The 22,588-nt window shown below is 36.1% G+C and overlaps 1 protein-coding gene across 8 annotated transcripts in view; it reads left to right on the top strand.

The window, feature by feature from the left end:
- Positions 1–18,677, top strand: part of CCNT2 (cyclin T2) — a 50,159-nt gene extending 31,482 nt beyond the window's left edge. For 4 of the 8 annotated variants that reach the window (XM_029224979.1, XM_029224985.1, XM_029224982.1 and 1 more), the window contains 5 exons: positions 2,099–2,161; positions 5,394–5,439; positions 7,088–7,251; positions 11,874–11,944; positions 12,448–18,677. In XM_029224979.1, the coding sequence (XP_029080812.1) occupies positions 2,099–2,161; positions 5,394–5,439; positions 7,088–7,251; positions 11,874–11,944; positions 12,448–13,875 (1,772 nt within the window). In that variant the 3' untranslated portion in view covers positions 13,876–18,677. Of the gene's footprint in view, positions 1–2,098; positions 2,162–4,064; positions 5,275–5,393; positions 5,759–7,087; positions 7,252–11,873; positions 11,945–12,447 lie in introns of those variants that run through there. The other 4 variants (XM_029224980.1, XM_029224986.1, XM_029224983.1 and 1 more) reach the window with 4 other exon arrangements.
- Positions 18,678–22,588: the final 3,911 nt, after the last annotated feature.

The raw sequence follows: 22,588 nt of genomic DNA, 5'->3' as shown, positions 1-22,588 counted from the left end.
TTATTTGGTTGCACTGGGTCTTAGTTGGGGCAGGTGGGCTCCTTAGTTGAGGCAAGCAGGCTCCTTAGTTGCGGCATGTGGGCTCCTTAGTTGTGGCATGCGAACTCTTAGTTGCAGCATGCATGTGGGATCTAGTTCCCTGACCAGGGATGGAACCCAGGCCCCCTGCATTGGGAGCATGGAGTCTTATCTGCTGTGCCACCAGAGAAGTCCCTATCACATCATTTTAAATGTGACATAGTAGTTTATTTAACTGTTGATTGTCCTTGTCTAAAAGTTATATTGTCTGCAAGGTTTGTGCAACTTAAGTATCTGTAAAAATTGTTTATTCTAATCTTTTACTTTACTCATGAGGAAATTGAGCCCTAAGCAGGTTTTGACTGTGTACAGTCATATATTACTTCTGGAAGAACCTAGCAGGGTGTAGTGGGAAGAACATAGGCTTTATGGAGATCTGCGCTTAAATGTGTAAGCCTCTTTACTTTCTAAACTTGGTCAGAGTTCCTTTACCTTTCGTACCTCCATCCTGTATGTGCAAGGTGGAATAATAATGTAGCTATAACATTGTGACTTTGAGGATGAAAGATTGTTGTGGTTTTTTGTTTTTTTTTTTTTGCTGTATGCAGGCCTCTCACTGTTGTGGCCTCTCCCGTTGCGGAGCACAGGCTCCGGACGCACAGGCTCAGCGGCCATGGCTCACGGGCCCAGCCACTCCGCGGCATGTGGGATCTTCCCGGACCGGGACACAAACCCATGTCCCCTGCATTGGCAGGCGGACTCTCAACCACTGTGCCACCACGGAAGCCCGAAAGATTGTTTTTTTTAAAAATTGCCACATAGTGTTTCATAAATAATCATTATTTATTATGGTAGTTATTTTTATCTTATTTATACTCTGTTCGCAAATGTTGAATAGAAGTCTAATAATCATAGCTTTCCATCATGACAGATTCTTTTTATTACAAAAGTAGATTGTTTGAAACACATATAACTTGTTGAAAGTTTTTATAATATAAATATATAAAAATAAAAGTGAGAATATTTTTATTCCCTCCAAATCTATTTAGCATGTTACCATTTTATTATATAAATATGAAATTTTACAAATAATGAAAGTTGAAGGAAAATAACATTTTAAAATAGTTATTTTATCATATGAAATCAATGTATCGTATTCATATTGTTGACGACAGATTCTTAAACACAGAGAATGAATAGCATTATTTTAAGGGGAGCATTAGAATTTACAAGATATAACTATGGCTCTTGTTAAAGTGCGATTTTGCAGGTTTAATAACAGTAGAAATGTGAAGAGACCACACAATAACTTTATAAATCCAGATAATCTGTTTATTAGGATGTTATTCCTTTACTACTGCTGAAGGCACCATACAACGACCTCCACTTTAAAAAAAAAAAGGAAACGGAAAAACCCTGCCCTACCTAAAGGGTTGACTGGACATGATAGCTTTTCAATATGTTGTCTTTGGTTTTAGAAACAGTGATTTAATCTTGAGGCCTATAAGGTTCACTCGCCTTAACAATTTTATTTTTATTAGTAATGAAATGTAGTTATAAGCTAACTGAAACCCACTGATCTAAGGTACAGTGAGAAAATAAGAGGACCATATTTAAAAGGTCATTTCTCCCACTGTGGCCCAAAGGTTGTATTTATGAAAAATGTTCTTTTCACATCTTCTGAAAGAGTTGGAATATATTTAAGAAATACGTTACGTAGTTGAATGCCCTCCTTAAACTGTGGGGCAAGCTTAATGTATTTGTCATGATTTTAGTTTGTTTTTTTTTTTTTTTTAGTTTGTTTTTAACTTGAGGATAGTCTCAAACTAATTGTAATTGAGAATTTTGAATACATATTACTTATCTCTAAATAACTTTGTCAGTTTTCATAATTGGAACACTATTTTTAAGAAGATATTATTTATTATGATTGGGGGTATAATAAACATGTCAGTGATGGGAAACTTTGTGTTTGAGTTTTTTTAATAATGAAAAATATACGTTTATGGTTATGAGTGGCATTTCTCAGGCAAGTATTATAGTGGTAAATGACTGGGAAAAAAAGTGCTTTTCATTTCAGGTTTTGAGATCACCATTGAACACCCACACACAGATGTGGTGAAATGTACCCAGTTAGTAAGAGGTAAGTGAAACTTTTAAGTTAAGTTTTAATGCTTTTTATTGTCTATAATTGATAATTGAATGCTATTTTGTTCTAGCCTTGAGTTTTATTAAAATGGCAGAAATGTCATTTTGAAGCATTATTTTTCAGTGTTCTACACCTGCCTATTCATCTACTTCTATTTTTGGTTCTTCCTGGTGAATTAGCTTCCTTTAACTTTAGGTGAGAGTCTCGTTTCTCTAAAAAATTAGAGGGCTTCCAAATACTAGGACTCTTTCTACTTCCCCATTGGGCTATGCCCATCCCAATTCAGGTAGTATTTAAGATGTAGGCCAAATTTAACATATAGGTGCAGAAAATAGTATTGATTTCCAATTTATGTCAAACTTTGATTGACTTCCTGAAAAGTGATTACGGTTTAAGAATTCAAATCTTTCAGGTAAAAATTGCCTTTCTTAGCGGATTTGTCATTTTGGGAAATGTTTTGCCCATGTTCGTTTGAACAGCATTGATTTAATACATTTTTCAAAGTTCTTTAGCATTACTAAAAATGGTTTCCTTTTTGTGTATAATGAGGAAATTATTATATAGCATGATATATAACAGCATGTGATGTACTTATTAAACCTTTTATAAACAGGAGTACAAAGTTTTTGTATTGTTTTCTTTACTCCTTATAAAGCATGTGGTATATATTTTTCTACTCTTGTTAATGAATCCTGTGTATCTATCGTTGTATCTCTAGAAATAATTTTTCACACAGATGCATGCAGTACTACTACTTTCCTGTTTACCATGTGAAGTGTTACACACTAATAGCAACCACTTGGAACCTTTAGTGTGCCTTTTTCTGATACTTCTTTTTGAAAATGAAATTTTGCAGTTTCATTCCTTTACCACCAGACTTGTTTAGGTTTATTCTAAACAAAATGGGTAAGACTTTTGAAGGCCTTGAATCTAGTGTTTACCTAAATGTTCTCTTATTCATTCTAAATTGAATTCACTTTATACCTAGGTTAAAGTTTTATTACTATGCTAATGGCTACATATAAAAACAGACAAACCTGTTGTCTGGTACAACAGTTGTCATTGTTAAGAAATGGACTAAAAAAAAACAAAAACAAAAAAAACAAACAAAAAAGAAATGGACTAATAAAAATCCCATTTATATTTTTTAATCCTAAAAGCAAATGTTATCATTTATAAACTAAACTAGAACATATTTAATTTTGGTTTCTGTTCTTCATGGTTATGTATTTTATAGCACTTTCTCATCCTCAGTATTACAGTGTAGTATAGAATTGTATAGATAACTATTGTAGATGTTGGATTAAGAAATAGAGCTTGAGAGAAGTTCTGTTTTCCTGAAAACTTGAAAGGGTAAGCTGTTTTGTTTAAATAATGGAGAGCCATATAATTTGCCTTAAGTTGAGATTAGTAAAGAAAGATATTGAAGATATTAAATATAGGTTAAAAATATGTATGTGTATGTGCATATACATACACACACTCTTAGTAGGAAATGAAACTGAATTTTCAGCTTAGTATTGTGAAATTTGAGTCAGCTGCTCTTAAATCCTATCTAAAGAAGCTAGAGACATTAAAGTCCATTTATTTTGCAAAATTGAACAGTAAAATTTAAACATTTACAAAAACTATGAATTTGATATATCATCCAAAGCAAAATATTTAAATCTGATTTTTTTGTTGTTGTTGTTTAAAATGTGACCAATTCTTAAATTTTAGTATGACTCTCATATGTGTTTAACATCATTTTGTCTGACTAACATTTCAAGTAACTATAATTTGCATCTTACTGCATTTTTAAAATGTTCTTTCGTGTTTGGTATATGTTTTTTCCTTTGCCCCTAAAACCACTTTCAGCTAACAAAAGAACATTTTCCCTACATTCTTCTCTGTTGCAATGACTTTTAATAGGTTATTGAATTTACATTTGTTCTGAGGTGAAAACTGCAATAGCAGTTTAAACTTATTTTTACTTACTTTTCTATATGTTTTGATTCTTTCGTGGGTGGGGGTGAGGGTAAAAGGTTTGAGTTCTTTGAAGTTCTCCCCTGCCCCCGACCTCTGGAGATGAGAAAGTTATTATGCTACTTTGCTGCAGGATTGGCTGATGTCATTTTACAGGGACCTTTCATTTCTGTGATTTCTCCTTCCCTCCCCACCAGGAAAGAATGCCATACTTAAGTCACACTGCCTCCAAGACATCTGATGCTTTGACACTCTTCCTTAGCACAACTCTGCTAAACCCAAATCCCTTTTGTAAACCTTTATGTTGATGATCCACATGGGGCAGCAGGGAATTACAGGTGCCACAAATAAATAGGAGAGGGCAAGGAATTTGAGACCTGTTAGAGGGGGTGAGCTGAGGTGAACTGATCCTAGGTGAGCAGAGAGGAAAGGTATGTCAGTGATTATGAATGTAACTGGGGAAAGGGGGGAGACTATAGCAGAGGCATCCCTGTTGGGAAGAATAAGAAGCAGAAGAAGGGAGAGGGGCACTGTTTTCCATTTCAGTGTTTCAAGAAGCTAGTTGTTAAAAATTGCTTTTCTATTGAGGACCAGTATTGAAGCATCCTGATTCCCTCTAGAGTACTTGTATCTTTTCTAACGTTATGGTTAACTGGATTATATAATTTAAAAATAATACAGTGGTGTTTTCTATATCTACATCCTTATAATGTTTCTAGGTTGTTTATTCTCTGTTGACGCTTAGTAGCATGATGAAAAACTGAGCAGTTTGTGCTCTCTGAGTTTGGGGGTTGGGGGTTTGTTTTTGTTTTTTCTTTTGGTGGAAGTACTTAAACCAACTTAAATATGATGACTGAGGATTAAGTCTGGCAGGCAACTCCTTGTATTTTGTATTAGACTTCAAAATCTTTTCTTCTTCTTCTTCTTTTTTTTTTTTTAAATCCAGGAGAATGCTTTATTGCAACTTTTAGCTGACTAGATGCTTAACTTAGTAACAAGTTTAGCCCTTGTAACTGGCTAGCTAAAAGCAAATCGGCTTGTTTCTCAGATCTTTGGGGGATAGCAAGAAACATTTGAGTGAATGTTGTTGAAGATTTTCAGTAGTATAGAAAATGATGGCGCTCTTGTGATATTTGTAAGTAGTAAGTAAAATTTACTTTTTGTGTACAAATCTTTGAAGTTTTTGTTGTGTTGAGAACTTTTCGATGGTAGCATGTTAATGCTGATAGTATTGTCTTCGTTTTTTTTTCTTTTCTTACAGCAAGCAAGGATTTGGCACAGACATCCTATTTCATGGCTACCAACAGGTTGTTATCCTGACCCTCTTTGTTGCACTGTTGTAGCACACTATAGCTTCCTTTAATGCAGGGCCCCCTCAATGTGTCTCTTACCCTTGTTGCAGCAGGAGACTGGACCATCTACTGTGGTGGTACCTTCCTGTCTGCTTTGCGGTGTATTGTACAAGGGACTTTTGGCACAGAGGGGTTAAATGCACAATGTGAAGTGTAGTGGTGCTTTCTGATGACATATTCTCGATTTGTGAGTGCATAAGTCTAAAATTGGTAGCCTGAATAGCAGCTAAAGATTACAAAGAGCTAAACTTAACGTAGAAATTCGAGCAACTTGGTAAGTATAAAGCTATTTCTAGTTTACAATTATAGTTAAATGACAATTTTTAAAAATTTCACATTGATCCAATCTTAACTTTAAAATAATCATTAAAGCTTTTTTAATAAATAAAATTTATATAACTTGGTTTTTTTTTTCCAGATAATACCCACCAGTAGTAGATTAGTAGTAGTCACATCCTATCAGTGCCTTGATTTGCATAAGTATAATTTTTACTTTAAAAAAAAAAACTTACTCTTCAGTTCATATAAAGAATGGTATGGGTTTGTGCTTGATCAGTAGACATTTTCATCAATTCTGAAACTGAACTGGAAGAATAGTTTTTGAAAGTCTTTCACATCTAATATATTAATTTTGTTCTAGATTGATTATATTAATGATGTAAATTTGTTTTTAAAGTGAGTCATTAGGGAGGAGTGGACCAAACCATCTTTATGTGGTCCTTAATTTCTTGTGACACTGTTAAGTTTTGTTTAAAACTTTGGATTGGCAAAAGCCAATATATTTTCTTAGGTATATGTTGTTGGGATTTAACCTCTATCCCTAGAAATTCTGAACAACAAGGCCAAAAAAATCACTTAAATTTAAAACTTTGGTTAGAAGAGGCTAGCTGTGACATGCTACATGCCCAGTCTTTGGCATGTCATGGAAGGAGAGAGGTAGTATTTTTGTAGTATTTAACAACATTGGGCCTTCAAGCTGTTCAGCAAAAGGTAAGTTTCCTCTGTGGCTTTGCCGAGAAGAAGTTAGTTTTACCTAGATAGGTTTTAAGTTGTCTGAGTTACTTAAGAATTAATGTTTGTTAAGCCACATCAAATGGTAATCCCTGATTATGATGTGTTATTGAAATTACCTTGTCAGTTTTATAGTCTTCTGCTTTTTCTTTAGTTTTTTGCCATGACATTACAAAAGAAACAAAAATACCACCAAAGAAAGTTTAAAGCGTTTTACTTGTATGTAGTAATTAGTTGAAATATACTGTCTTCCTTTCCTTTTATAGAGAGGTAAAAATACTTTTAATTTAGATGTAAAAAAAATTAGAAATATTAATATATTAGTAGTATTAATAATATACTCTAGGAAGTAAGAGTGTGAAAATGTTCATAATCTATATAGGTTTTTTAGTGTTCAAATTTTTATGACCATAGTCATAAAAAGTGTTATAATGTTAACTTTTAATTTAATAAAATAAGGTTTTATACTCTAGACTTGAAAAAGAAAACCTTTATAATTTTATTTTTGCTCTAATCTTATTGGTAAATGTTTTTCTTTGTTTTACATATTTGAATTTCTATGACTCTTCGTTCCAAACCTGCTCCACAACAGTCTGCATCTTACAACCTTCTGTCTTCAGTATAAACCAACAGTGATAGCATGTGTATGCATTCATTTGGCTTGCAAATGGTCCAATTGGGAGATTCCCGTGTCAACTGATGGAAAACATTGGTGGGAATATGTGGATCCTACAGTTACTCTGGAATTACTAGATGGTAAGTAGAGAAAATAAATCTTTTTGTTACATTTAAATTTTTTCTTTTTATTATGGATTAAAACTTCTATCTACTTTTGTATAGGTTTGAAAAAATACTCAGTCCCCATATACTCATGCTCAGTTGAAGTTATCAGTTCTGGCCAATCCAACATCCTCCTTCCCCCATAGTTATTTTGATGCCAATCCCAGACATCATTTCATCTATTAATATTTCATCTATTTTGAAAAGATAAAGACTCTTTAAAAACATAATTCCATTTTAACAATTTGGCAGTAGAATTTAAAAGTATAGTTACATGATCAGGGCTTCCCTGGTGGCGCAGTGGTTAAGAACCCACCTGCCAGTGCAAGGGACACATGTTCGAGCCCTGGTCCGGGAAGATCCCACATGATGCGGAGCAACTAAGCCCGTGCGCCACAACTGCTGAACCTGTGTTCTAGAGCCCATGAGCCACAACTACTGAAGCCCGCATGCCTAGAGCCCGTGCTCCGCAACAAGAGAAGCCACTTCAATGAGAAGCCCACTCTCCGCAACGAAGAGTAGCCCCTGCTTGCCGTAACTAGAGAAAGCCCACGTGCAGCAACGAAGACCCAACACAGCCAAAAATAAACAAATAAATAAATTTATTTTTTTTAAAAAAGTATAGTAACATGATCAGATGAACAGGATGAAAATAAGGATTCATTAGCCTAAAGGGGGAAAAAATGAGCATATATTAACCAGCACTCAATATCTAAAGCCTTTTCAGGACTTTTCAAAGAAATATGATTTATAATGCTACAGGTTGATAATACAGGAATACCTAATTTAAAGTACACTAATTTTGGGCTTCCCTGGTGGCACAGTGGTTGAGAATCCGCCTGCCAGTGCAGGGGACACGGGTTCAATCCCTGGTCCGGGAATATCCCACATGCAGCTGAGCAACTAAGCCCATGTGCCACAACTACTGAGCCTGTGTGCCACAACTACTGAGCCTGTGTGCCGCAGCTACTGAAGTCCACGCTCCTAGAGCCCCTGCCCCGCAACAAGAGAAGCCACCGCAATGAGAAGCCCGCACACCGCAACAAAGAGTAGCCCCCACTCGCTGCAACTAGAGAAAGCCGCCCATGCGCAGCAACGAAGACCCGACGCAGCCAAAAAATAAATAAAATAAATAAATTTTTAAAAATAAACTAATTTTGTTGAGTTTAAAATGTATAAGCACAAAGTCAGGTATTAACTTACTGTAGAAGATGTGAAGCAGTGAGCTAAAGGTATTTTCATGGTAATATTCCTTGCTCTGTTCCACTGATGGTAAAGTGTGTCATTGTTGTCTTGCATTAATAAGTATGAATTCACAAGGAAAGATTGGGAGTATAAGTTCTGTACATCATGGACCTGGAATTTGGAGGTCTCCTGATAGGACGTTTTTCTGGTAGAGAAATAAGCAGGCCAGAGGCAGGGGATTCCTGGGGATTGAGACTTTAACCAGGCACTCTAGATTTCAGAAAGGAAATAGATAACATTTCTTACCTAATATATGCATAAATCTAAACTGGTATGTTAGGTTTTCTGCTTTTTGTGGGCTTTCCCTAATTTCCTTTACAAAATTGAAGCTAATTTGAAAACTGGATTTACATGACTTCCGTTATATAAAGTGAGAGACCCCTATGGCTTTGGAATGTGGTTTTCTATTAATATCTTAGATGCTTTAAGACAGAAATTTCATTAAGGGTCTGCTCCCTTTTCTGTGAAGGGCCAGATAGTAACTATTTTAGGGTTTGTGGGCTATACTATCTATGCACCTAGACAACTCTGCCACCGTAACTGGAAAGCAGCCATAGGCAACCTGTAAAATGAGTGGCTGTGTTCCAGTAAAACTTTATTTACAGAAACAGGATGCAGGTCATATTTGGCCCACTGGTGATAGTTTGTCTACCCTTGTGGTAAAATATGCTCTTTGTTAGGTCTCTTGATTTTGTTTTGGTTTTTTTTTTTTCCTCCCTGAAAAATTTCTCCTGGATTATATACCTCATGCTGTATTACTGCCGCATGATTATCCTCTTTTCCTTACATTGCCAGAGGTTTTTCTAAAGGTTATTCAGAGTGGTAGGAAATCTTCAGTGAGTTGAAATAACATCTTCTAAAAACTAGTGGCAGGGGGGGTGCTTCCCTGGAGTCCAGTGGTTAGGGCTCCACGCTTCCATTGCAGGGGATGCAGGTTCGATCCCTGGTCGGGGAAGTTCTGCATGCTGCGAGATGTGGGCAAAAAAAAAAAAACATTGTAAAGCAACTATACTCCAGTAAAAAAATTTTTTAATAATAATAAAAAATAAAAAACTAGGGGCTTTCCTGGTGGTGCAGTGGTTGGGAGTCCGCCTGCCGATGCGGGGGGCGCGGGTTCGTGCCCCAGTCCGGGAGGATCCCGCGTGCCGCAGAGCGGCTGGGCCCGTGGACCATGGCCGCTGGGCCTGCGCGTCGCTCCATGGCAGGAGAGGCCACAGCGGTGAGAGGCCTGCGTACCGCAAAAAAATAAAAAACTAGTGGGGGCTTTTTTTTTTTCCATCTGTGACTTGAAATTAGGTTACCTATGCCACCGTCTTATTTTAGCAGTCAATAGATAAAGATAAAATAGGCATAAACTTAATAAAAACAGTTTGTATATATGGTGCTAAAATAAAGCTCACAGAAAGCAAGTAATCTGCCTTTTATCCTGCTCTTAAATTGTATCAATAGGTAAAGTCTTTTTTTGACACAACAGGAGGCACCTAAATATCCCTTTGCTTCTATTCTGAAAAGGCTCAAGTACATTATTCATTTGGAGAACCACTGAATAGGAATCTTGGACACTTAACACATTGAAAATTTCAATGTATTATGTGGCAGCCTTTTCTCACATTTTTATGGGATCACATTGTGATCCCGTAAAAATAAAGTAACAAAGTATAAGATACTAAGAGTATCTGAATTTTATCGTGGTGTCTGAAGCATCAGTGTTTACTAAAATAATTCATTTAATGACTGTCCCCAAAACAACGTTGGCTTGTATTTGGCCTACCGGTAACAGGGTTTGGGGGAGGGGGGGGGGCTTGGTTGTTTTGGGTTTTTTTAATGATTAATAACAAACCTTCATGTGTTTTTTATAACTTGAATTTTTTCTGAAATTGAGTCAAAACAGTTTATTGTTAATTTTGAACCCAAAGGCATGTGTCTGCTAGACTTACTGCTGTGTCCAAGTAGAAAAGTGGTCTTTTTTTTTTTTCCAGATGAAGAAATGGTAGTACAGACATTAGATTGTTTTCATCCAGACTGAATCGAAAAGCTCCTGAGTCTTTAGCAGGAATTAGTTGTCACAGCTTGTGAGCATATAATGGTGCCGAGTTTTTGCATGAATCTAGTCTCTATTAAATTGGCATTAATAATATTACGTGACATTGTAATTCATTTGACTAATATTATTTATCTTGAGAGTGGCCAATAACTTTATTAATGACACTATTTTGGAGTCAAAAACTATAATTCATCATAACCACACCACTTTGGAAAAGTGGGTCATCTCATTGTAATCATAAATTTTAGGAAAAAAAATTGTAAAAATATAACCAGGTTGATTTACTGATAATGTTACTAGTGTTGATTGCTAGGAAGTTATCAGTATAGGTAAAGGAATTTTTTTCATTTAACTTTGGAATGATTTTAAATCTAAAGAAATTGTGAAATAGTACAGATTCTGTACTATTATACTTTGTACCCAGTTTCTCTAATGTTAACATCTTCTGTAATAATAACATGATTATCAAAACGAAGAAGTTAACATTGGTATAATACTATTAACTACAGATTTTACTCAAATTTCCCCCATTTTTCTATTCTAGAATCCCATGTTCCATTTAGTTGGCATGCCCCTTTAATCTCTCCTAGTCTGTGATAATTTTTCAATCTTTCCTTTTCTTTCATGTCCTTGACACTTTGAAGAAGAATGGTCAGTTACTTTATAAAATGTTCCTCAATTGGAGTTTTGTCTGATGTTTTCCCATTATTAGAGTGAAGTTATGCGTTTTTGGCAAGAATACCACAGAAGTGGGTTTTATCCTACTGTGCATTTTATCATGGGGTATCATGTTGATATGTCATATTGCTGGTAATGATAATCATGATCACTTGGTTAAGGTCATAAAGTTACTGATTTTCTGTTTATAATTAATATCTTGAGGACGGTATGTTGGGATTACACAAATATTCTCTTTTTCCTTAAACTTTTGCCCACTGATTTTAAAGAATCTACTGATGGATCTTGCCCATCCCAATTATTACTATGATGTTTGCGTAATAGAGATTTTCTATTTGGAAGGAATTTTTTAAATGTGACTAAATTTTCCAGAGAGTCTAAGTAAGCATGTAAAATCAGGGGGGTGTGGGAGGAGTGTTTTGTTTTATTTATTTAAAACAAATTTTTTTAAGATTCATCTTTGAAAATACCAGTTCAGAGCTGTGTCTACTCTTGTATGTGCTGATGGTTGAATTAGGAGGGTGATAGTGAAGTACATGAACTCTTGCGCTTTCTTTCTAATATGGCCCACTTGAGAGAATTCTAAATCTAAAGGCACCTTCTAAGTTTTAAATTTGAATTTTATCTTTAGAGCTAACACATGAGTTTCTACAAATATTGGAGAAAACGCCTAGTAGGTTGAAGAGGATTCGAAACTGGAGGGTAAGAGAATTGGCGGGTTTTTAGAACATCAATTTGTTAACTACATAGCTAATCAGTTTGAATTTTTGTGGTTAAATATTCTTATTTCCAGTATTCGTAAGTAATTACACTGTTTCGTAAGCTACATACACTCATAATTTATTCAACTACGGTGTCCAGTAGACTTTGCTATAAATACTTTATAAATTCCTTATTTAATTCTCATAGTGATTACCGTGGAAATGGTCTCCTCACTTTACAAACAGGAAAATTAAAGCTTAGACGAGTTAAATTCCTTTCTCAAATGCTGGGCTAGGATTTAGTCTGCATCTAATTTAAAACCAGTGCTTTCAACTATTTATATCCTTTTTATGCCTCTAAATAAGATATTTATTTACTGGCAACATAAAGTGAAACCCCAGGTGATTTTATTTCCATGTATTTAATATAGAATTTTTATAAGCAAAGAAATTTGTATTGAATTCCTTTGCTGTCATTGCTTCTTCTGTGTTTTATTTAAATAGGCTAATCAGGCGGCTAAGAAACCAAAAGTAGATGGACAAGTATCAGAAACACCACTTCTTGGTTCATCTTTGGTCCAGAATTCCATTTTAGTAGATAGTGTTACTGGTGTGCCTACCAACCCAAGTTTTCAGAAACCATCTACATCAACATTCCCTGCACCAGTACCTCTAAATTCAGGAAATATTTCTGTTCAAGACAGCCATGCATCTGATAATTTGTCAGTGCTAGCAACAGGAATGCCAAGTACCTCATATGGTTTGTCATCACACCAAGAATGGCCTCAACATCAAGAGTCGGCAAGGACAGAACAGATATATTCACAGAAACAGGAGACATCTTTGTCTGGTAGCCAGTACAGCATCAACTTCCAGCAGGGACCTTCTGTATCACTGCATTCAGGACTACATCACAGACCTGACAAAATTTCTGACCATTCTTCTATTAAGCAAGATTATACTCATAAAGCAGGAAGCAGTAAACACCATGGGCCAAGTTCTGCTACTCCTGGAGTAATTCCTCAGAAAATGTCTTTAGATAAATACAGAGAAAAACGTAAGCTAGAAACCCTTGATCTGGATGCAAGGGATCATTATATAGCTGCCCAGGTAGAACAGCAACACAAACATGTACAGTCCCAGGCAGCCAGCAGCAGTTCTGTAACCTCTCCCATTAAAATGAAAATTCCCATTACAAATGCTGAAAAACCTGAAAAATATATGGCAGATAAGAAGGAAAAGAGTGGATCGCTGAAATTACGGATTCCAATACCACCTACTGATAAAAGTGTTAGTAAAGAAGAACTGAAAATGAAGATAAAAGTTTCTTCCTCAGAAAGACACAGCTCTTCTGATGAAGGCAGTGGGAAGAGCAAGCATTCCAGCCCGCATATTAGCAGGGACCATAAGGAGAAGCACAAGGAGCATCCTTCCAACCGCCACCACCCCAGCAGTCACAAGTATTCCCACTCATACAGTGGCAGCAGCAGTGGTGGCAGCAAGCACAGTGCTGATGGGATACCACCCGCTGTTCTGAGGAGTCCTGTTGGCCTGAGCAGTGATGGCATTTCCTCTAGTTCCAGCTCTTCAAGGAAGAAGCTGCATATCAATGATGCATCTCACAACCATCACTCCAAAATGAGCAAAAGTTCCAAAAGTTCAGGTAGTTCATCTAGTTCTTCCTCCTCTGTTAAGCAGTATGTATCCTCTCACAACTCTGTTTTTAACCATCCCTTACCCCCTCCTCCCCCTGTCACATACCAGGTGGGCTACGGACATCTCAGCACCCTCGTGAAACTGGACAAGAAGCCAGTGGAGACCAACGGTCCTGATGTCAATCACGAGTACAGTACAAACAGCCAGCATATGGACTACAAAGACACATTCGACATGCTGGACTCGCTGTTAAGTGCCCAAGGAATGAACATGTAATCATTTGTTTAGGTCAATTTTTCCTTTACTTTTTTAATTTAAAAATTGTTAGAATGGAAAACTTCCTTCTGATCTAGCAGTGGTAACACCTGCTGTTACTGCCACTGCTTCAATATTTGTAAGTGCTGCTTTATTCTTCATTCTGAAAAGAAGAGATTATAGTAAACAAGTCTTTATCTCCACATATGATAGTGTTATAAATACTGTAAAAGCATGGAAGGTGCAAAACTCAGTATTTCTACAATTGCAGCTAAGGACATTAGGGTGAATGGCTGGCTGCTTCTAGGAATATAAGATGCCTCAAGCATTCGTTTATTTATAATTTGAATACTGTAGCTATTTTTTGTTGTTGCTTGGCTTTTGAATGAGTGTAAATTGTTTTCTTTTGTGTATTTATACTCGTATGTATGATTTGCATGTTTCAATGATAAAGGGATAAAACAGTATACTGACAACTGTTTACAAGAAAGTGGAGAAAAATGTACATACATTTTTGTATGTTTAGATATTACCATAAATACTCAGGATTGGAGCTGCTTGTAAGTATAACAATATACAGAATAACTTTATTTTATCTTGTCAGAGTCCATCACTAATCTAAAACAAAGGTGGCACTTTTTCATGTTAACCTTAAACTCTAGGCCTTACTGGAAGCCACTGAAGGGGGACACTTCACTACCAGATGGGTATGCAGTGCCACAGATGGTCATTTACACTGTGAGGCACTGATTCTGCCTTCAGAGGTTCTGACCAGATTGGCTGCTGAAATAGCCCCTAACTTTCTGAAGGCTTGAAGAGGAAAAAATAAAGTTTACATACTCTTGATGTGAAGTGCATTTAAGTGTTTGTTGGCTTGTTGCAGTACTATAAACACAGAGCTGTTAATAATGGTTATGTAGATTACTGTGATTTGAAAACTAAATTCACAAAAACTTACAATAGTGAAGAATTAGTAAGTCTTTTTCTTAAATAGAGAACTTTAACACTACGTATTTTAACAGTAAACAGGAATCGCTTTTCCTTTAGTGTTCAGAAGGACACCATGTTCTTAAACATACTCCTCCCCTGAAGCGTGTTTGTGTGTGATGCCATATTTCTTTTTCAGGTAAATGCAGTCTTCCTTATAAAAATGAAATTAAACTTATTGCTCTTTCAGTTCTTTTATATTCTAACAATAAATAAAACAAAAAGATCACTGACTGTGCATTGTACCTGTATTTATAGCTTATGGTTGTTAACAGGAAGCTCACTGAGAAAAAAAAAAGGTAAGCCTCCAGGTAAACAGCTAGTGGAGGTTTTATATTTGTTTGCACATCTCAGTATATTCCTGTTGAAGTCAAGTTTGCACAGTCTTCTGACTTCGGAACAAACAATAGACTTGTTTAAAATTTGTCTTAAATGCCGGTAACATGGCTCTGGTTTATCAGCTAATCTTCAATTCTGTGGTAAATCTTTGGGCTGTTGAGTATCTTTGAGATAGGTTGAATTCAACTTCTGTTGAATTGAAAACTGTCTTTATTTTTCCTCTATGTATATGAATTATTTTTGTTACAAAGCCACTGATATGTGCACAATTGTAATTTTACTCAAGTATGTTGCAGTTGTAAATATTAGAGAGTTTAATCTCGTGCTCTACTCTTATTTAGCAATTACCTGATTTGCCAGTAGCTTTATAATTTTTTTTTTTAAGATAATTGTTCATTATTTTGTCAATGTTATTTGAACTTAGGATACTAAGATCCTCTTTCTAGGGACTTTGCCTAGCTAGCATGTCCTAACTTTGTTCTTGTCTGGCATAACTTTAGTAATCTTTGTCATTACATGTAACTTTGTTACTCTGTATGACATATTATTGTATCCATAAACATGGTAATTTTGATACAGTTATACCTTTACAGTGGTACATAATCCAAGGACTAGTATAGAATTAAGATGAGTGCAAGATGAGGGAGGGAAGGGTTTTGTTCTTGGTAATTTAGATGTGAAACCTCTAAGGAGCTATCATGTGAAACGGCGTAGGGTGATTGTGCTACTGTATAATTGGGGTGATAATACCAGGAATTTTAATAAGATTTTGTAAAGAATATCCAGAAAAGTAGTGAACTTATTTTCAGTATGACATAGAAAACAATGTGAATATTTAAGGTCTGTGACTATACTTCACTAAGAATTTGCAGAATTGTTTTGAGATGTGAGAATAAAGGTAATTTTGTTGAATCTTTATTGGTGCTAATGATGGACAGTTAAAAAGGTAGCTAGTGTATATTGTTATGGGTCAGTACTTATTAGTACTTCCAAAATTGAATTTGAAATGCTATGTATTCACTTTTCACTCTGTAAATGTAATTCTTTACAATGACTTTATTTATTAAAGGGCAGCCAGTTGTAATTTTTACAGGATTGTGTGAGCTATTCAAACTCTTCAACCTCTGAACAGGATATTAGCTTCCGTAAACCACAATGGGGATAAAATATGGAATTTCTTTTAAGTTTCGTTTCCATTAAATGAGAACCCTTACAATTCATATTGCCATGAATTTAACCATCTCATTTGCATAAAGTAGTTCATCAGCCTGGTCCCAATAGGCTCAACCAAAGAAAAAGACTCCAATGAATGGACATTATTACTGAGTCTTCTTGTAAGTAGCCATAAATAAACCAAAATAGTATCAAATTTAGGTACGAAATTCCACATGTGCAAAGTACTGTTAAGGTGATACATTTTTGATGAGATTTTTAAAAATATTTGAACTATTAAAAAGCATTATCTTTAAACATCCTATAAAAGAGTGATTCATTTTTTAGTTGTGTTTTCCCTAGATCAAAGATCATAGATTTGTTACCTTTATGCAGAAGCACATTACATAGAAAGGCTTTACTTCTACCTCTTTCAACTAATTTTTCAATATTGAGCTGTGCCCCCTAAATATTTGCCTTAGCTATTTTAAAATACAATATTTTCAGAACCAAAGCAAAGGAGTGGTTTTTTTCACAGAAACATTCTCAGAGGCTTACTTTACCAAATAAACTGATGGCAGTATCCTTGAGTGGTGAGACCTTGCATATAATTCCTAGTTCCTTTTTCTCGTTTAACCCTGAGGTTCATTTCTTGTTGCAGGTATTTAAATACTGAAAAGTTGTGTAGTCACCCCAAGGTTTATCTTTGAAAACAGTTACAAGTGCATCTTGATCTTCTCTGTGTATGCAGATTTGTTCTTGTTAGAGTTCTTAAGCGTCAAAAGAAAATTTCTGCCATGATACATGGTTTCATGCAGAATCTCGTAAGGGGTGCATACACTACTTTGTGCGAACAGATTATGATTATGTAGGATACATTACTTTTCTGGCCTATCCTCTTTGAACTAAAGAAATGACTAGTTTCAGATAGTTGAAAGGAAATGACTATTTCAGATAACCAAATTTGAAATATGTTTGTTAGTTACCAAATGTCTTGCCTTAAAACATTTTAAGCACATTTTCTGGTTATATTTGAGAATTTAAGTTACTGATTTTTATTCCTTAACTAATCTTAGAAATAAACCACTGCTTGCACATGCATGACTATTATGTACTCTCAAAGTACCCTTGGTTGATTAAATATTTTAGGTTTTGCGTTTACTATGAAAATAAGGATTTTTAAAAACATGGTAATATCTCTAAAGGGAGACAGTTCTACTGTCAAGATATTTCACCATTCCCGAATTTTATCCACACAGAAAAGCCATTGTTTCTCACTTACTACTGTGCTTAAATAGCTAGGTGATTTTTAAGATGTCTTTGCTAAGATAAATAAGAGCTTTGGTTATGGAGAATTCTTGATTCAGCAGTCTGCTTTCTTGGGATGCAGTAGGATTCATTAACCACATTTACCCAGATGAAGGATTAATAAACCCCACACATGAGGGAAGCTTGGTGACACATGCTAATCTCATGTACCAGTTTGTTTATGATAGGCAGATTTAGGGGTTTTTGCATTGGAAAAGTAGCACATTCTGTTCCTACCCTTCTAGGGTCCCAGGTTATGGTACTAATGTGTTAACTTGAGAATTCACAGCTATATTAACATCTGAAATTTGATTGCTGTAAGCGGACAGATGTAAGCCAAATAATCAGAAGTTTGCTTGTTTTGTAAGAGATGTTTGCCTCTGAAACATCTGTCATTACAGTAGAGATGATCTTGCCAGTGGATCTGGAATGCTCTGAGGGTTTTAGGTCTGATACTATGCATCCATTTTTTATTCCACAATGTTAATTTGGGCACAGCCAGCTTTTGCTTCTATGACTCCTCTGTTTCTGTTAACTTATTAGTATGTATTCTGCCTGAAGTTTCTTAAGGTAGCTAGATAAGCAAGATACATTGAAGGCTGTGTGGCTAGGAGTAATTCTGGTGTCATAAAAGTGACTTAACCTGTTTGCTGTGATCCATTAATCTCAAAAGTAAATTCTGAGGGCTAATTTCCTTTGTCTCCAAGTTCTGGGAAGAAGCCTCACTTAAAACCTGTTTAGTGGTTGGTTTAACTTTATTTGCCTATTGTTAAGTAATGAGTACATTCTTTTTTTTTTAAGTTGTGTTTTTCAAGCAGCTTCCTTACTTTGAAAAACTTCACACGTGCTCATTTGTTGTCAGCAAATTGGGATTTCATTTTGTGAATGTACTCAAAACCCCCAAGGACTATTGAACAGGATGTTTGCTGATAGAAAATCTAAAACAGGAGTTTGTGTATATGGTATGAATTCAATTAGACATTGAATTTCAGCTCAGTATCTATTACAAGGAATAATTAATAAAGTTTGTTTATTGACTACATAAATCCAAGGCTCTAACATGTCTTGTTAATGTGAATCAGAAATAATTTTCAGTCCCTGGGAGATGTGGGAAATAAGGTCTCAAATATAAAAGTTACTCTTTGAGTGACTTCATATATCATCAAGGAGTATGACCACTGAGATCAGATTGTCCATACTCCATTCTCAACCCCATCACTTAGTAGCTGATGTCCTTGGGTAAATTACTTTGTGCCTTGATTTCCTAATCTACAAAATGTCAGTAATAGTACCTATTCATTGGGTTGTGAGGTTTAAGGCTTGGGTGATCAGGGAATAAATGGAATAGATGGCATTGAAAAGAATCCTAATAGAAGCATGTTTTGGGTATTGGGGAGAGTGGTGAAGGCCCAATCCAGGTGCAGTAGACTTGAGTGTGTATTAAACACTGCATGTGTACCGTTTCCAGAATTTAAGTTGTTCGTTCTGATTCATACTTTGGGATTTTCTTGTGTACCCTCTTGCATCACCTTCACAAAAAGCAGAGAGTAATTGTAATTATCTGCAAGGGGAATTATCCCTGAGAAATTTAATCATAAACTGCTTTAATATTGCTGCTCCTTCCAACCCCCTTCCCTCCCTCCCCGATTTTCCTACACCTCACACTTGAGAAAGGAAATGGAAGCCTTGCAATGGCTTTTCATAAAATAGAGCTAAGATAGACAAGTTACTTCCTCTAGCATGAATTTTAAGCCTAAATATAAAAGTTTTGAAATCACATTAAAAGATTTGTCTTCATTTTATGTTGATAACAGCAGTAAGGGCGTCTTTTTTTTTTCATATAATAAATTACATGAGCTTTATTTAGGAACATCACAAAGTTTGGTAATTCCCTTTAACCAAAGTTAGTAATCCCATTTACTAATTCACCATACTCCATTGTTTCATCACTCTTTCACCCCCTGCTGTTTTTAATATAATGGAAAAAATTATACGTTTTTGTTTTAGCTCTAGTATATGACCTGCCTGTTCCTTCCCCCCAACACCACCTCCCAAAGCAATATAGGGCTTCACTAAATGAGGGTTTTTAATCATATTGCCATGAAATTAACGGGCTATTGAGACTTTACAAATGTCCAGGCATATACCCAAGATCAGTTTTCTTTGGTCCTTCAAGTCATAATCCATAGGAGCAAGTGCTTTAGAGACAAATTCAACCATGATTTTTCACAAGTTTGAGAAGTCATAACAGTGAGACAAAGTGCCACAGCTTTTCCTCAGGACTGTTTGCTATTTCAGCTTTTCACAGCACAGTGCTATACACAACAACTCTTCTTGTTAACGTTGTTCCATGAAGATGCAGACTGCCTACAGCCAGTACTTTCAAGTCAAAAGCTGTTTTTAAATGCAAGTTGCTTTATTATATAGCTGCCTTAAACTGAATACTTGCAGGTACAGCAAGTATGAGGAATAAAGATGGCCTGGTACGTGATGGAGGCTTTTGATGCTCATTGAGCAGATTAAGTGAGTTTCTATCTTGGAGCAACTCAGTACACTAAAGGCCCAGGACTGCTGTTGTCAAGCAGGAGACAGTGGGTAAAGCAGGTAAGTGGAATCCTATGCACTCCCCAACCCCGTAATCCAGAGCTCGCTCTTTTCCACAACGGCAACTCTCATTCAGACACTGAGGAATGTCCAGTGGGCTAAAGTAGGTTAAAGTTAAGGAGATGCTCTAGAGCTGGAACTACTGTCAGGATTTTACTTGGGGAGTTAAATTTACTTTGGTTGAGCTTGAGACCCATTCAGTATGAAATGAAATGCGCTTCTGAATGTGATTGAAAACTGGGGTGGTGTTCATGGTGAGAAGGGAAGATAGTCGTAGAAGGGAAGGCAATGTTGCTGCTAAGTGAAAAAGGAAAAGCTTTTGACAACGTTAAAGTAATCAAGGTCACTGGACTGGTGAATTTGTTTATCAGCATCTATGGAGTTTTGTTTGCGTAAAACTTAAAACTGTAACTGATTTCATTTATAAACTACAAATCTGGGAAGCAGCAGGGAGAAGGCTCTAAAGTCAGACAAATCTGGGTGGCAGTCCCAACTTGACCTTGAGAAAGTTAAGTACCTCTGAGCCTCATTGTGCATTAATAGAATGAGACTACTACCGACCCAAGCAACAGCCAGAATTAAATAATAGGCCTTTCTCCATTAAGAGCTCAAGGAATGCTAGCCCTCCCAGCCCATACCTTTCTTCCCTCTCAGTCTCCTTTTAGGACCTCTGCCTCCTAAAGGAAGATACCTGGGCAATGATAGACACAGTGAATGACAGAACAACAGAAAGCTGTTAATATCAAGGCTTGCCTATTAAAAACACAGGTTTTGAAGGTTCTGTGAAATTAGTGTTCAGTATTTTTCTATATCAGTAGAAGAGGGGTAGGTTTGTTAACAGCAACTTCCTGTGTCCATTACTGTGATCTGTATACACAGTATAAATATGTCTTAGTCCATGCCCTTGCCTCATAGGGTTTAATAGGGTTGAATGTAAATAGGTAATTGCTCCGAAATCAGATACAATCATTCAGATTTTAAAGAATGCTGAAATCCCTACTAAGATTAAAAAACTAAACCCTACTTAAAATGGTGTTATGTTGATATACAAGTAAGTAAAATAAGGGACATATCCCTTAAATTTTTATCAAATATAAGGGAAGAACTCTGCAAACTGGAGAGAGAGAAGGAAGGTACACCCGCAAAGACCCTTCTAAACATGTTGGCCAAAGTAAAAGCTTTTATCTCAGCTGGACTGCATTTCACATTTATTTCAAAAACTTCTGAAGTAGCAGCTTGATTTTGACAAAGTCTGACAGACAACTGGTGTTGGAATTCACCTAAAGTTAGTTTGTGGTTGTGCCATCTTCAAATGACAGTAGCTAATAAAAAACAATCTGTAGACCTAGCTTAAGACAACAGGTGTCAGTGAAATTTAGTAGATGAATGGAGTCACAGCAACCGAAACCTTACCAAAAATACTCAGTCCACCAACTTAAGATCTTGTAATAACTCTGACAACTTGTCCCTGTTCATTTTTGCAAGGTTTTCCAATGTTCTGGGAATGAAAGTGAAGAGTGACCTTAGCAGGGGTGTCCTTCCTTCGGGTGAAGTGAGCAAAAGTGCCCTGGAAAAGTTTATGTGCTCACCCAGTCTCCGCTTAACAGATCAGTGAGCTTTTATCCCACCAGCTGGCTTAGGTTTAGCTGGTTCTCGATGCAGTAATTTTCTAATTCACGCTGTAAATACATGAAGACCTCAAAACACAACCAGTCACAGAGGAGGCAGACAGGTTTATGGAAGCACCTTGAAGAGCCCAATTTCTTGTAGGTGGAGACTTCTGAGGAGTTAGGGGACCCTCTGGTAATGAAACGCCAAGGCCCTTAGCTCTTCCTGTTAATTTTGAGGCCCCTATAGTCTGCAGCGTTAAGGTTGCTGCCTAAGTAAACTGAATCTAGCGTCTTTCTACTCCTTTTACCTTCTCACCTTCCTCTACTCTCCTTTGTAAGAATTAAATGTGTCTACCCATCAAGCAAGAAAATACATTTTATTCTTGTTTCTACAATTTAATGACATTAAAATTGACAGGCCAAAAATAAAAGGAAATATCGTATAAAGCAAGAGAGATTGTAGTTACAGGATAATCAAAACTATAAACACTGGAATAGGTTTTCTGTTGTTAACTCTTTAAGACAATTTTCTTATGTATATGGGTAATTGTGCCTGAAGCTTGAGAAGGCTAACCTGTAACAAACTTTTCAGTTAGTGCCACTGCAGGATCTGGTTAAATTGGGTTAGATTGACTTTCCAGTAGGAAAACAAGGGTCCCTTAGCCATCATTTCCGCAATGAAGCAGTAACGGAGTAATCTATAGTGGAGCTGGGAAGGAAGTCCTGATGTATGT

The sequence above is a fragment of the Monodon monoceros genome, unplaced genomic scaffold, assembly GCF_005190385.1.
Source record: "Monodon monoceros isolate NGI ecotype Baffin Bay Population unplaced genomic scaffold, NGI_Narwhal_1 Super_Scaffold_16, whole genome shotgun sequence".
Lineage (NCBI taxonomy): Eukaryota > Metazoa > Chordata > Mammalia > Artiodactyla > Monodontidae > Monodon > Monodon monoceros.
This window is presented reverse-complemented; position numbering and strand designations above follow the sequence as displayed.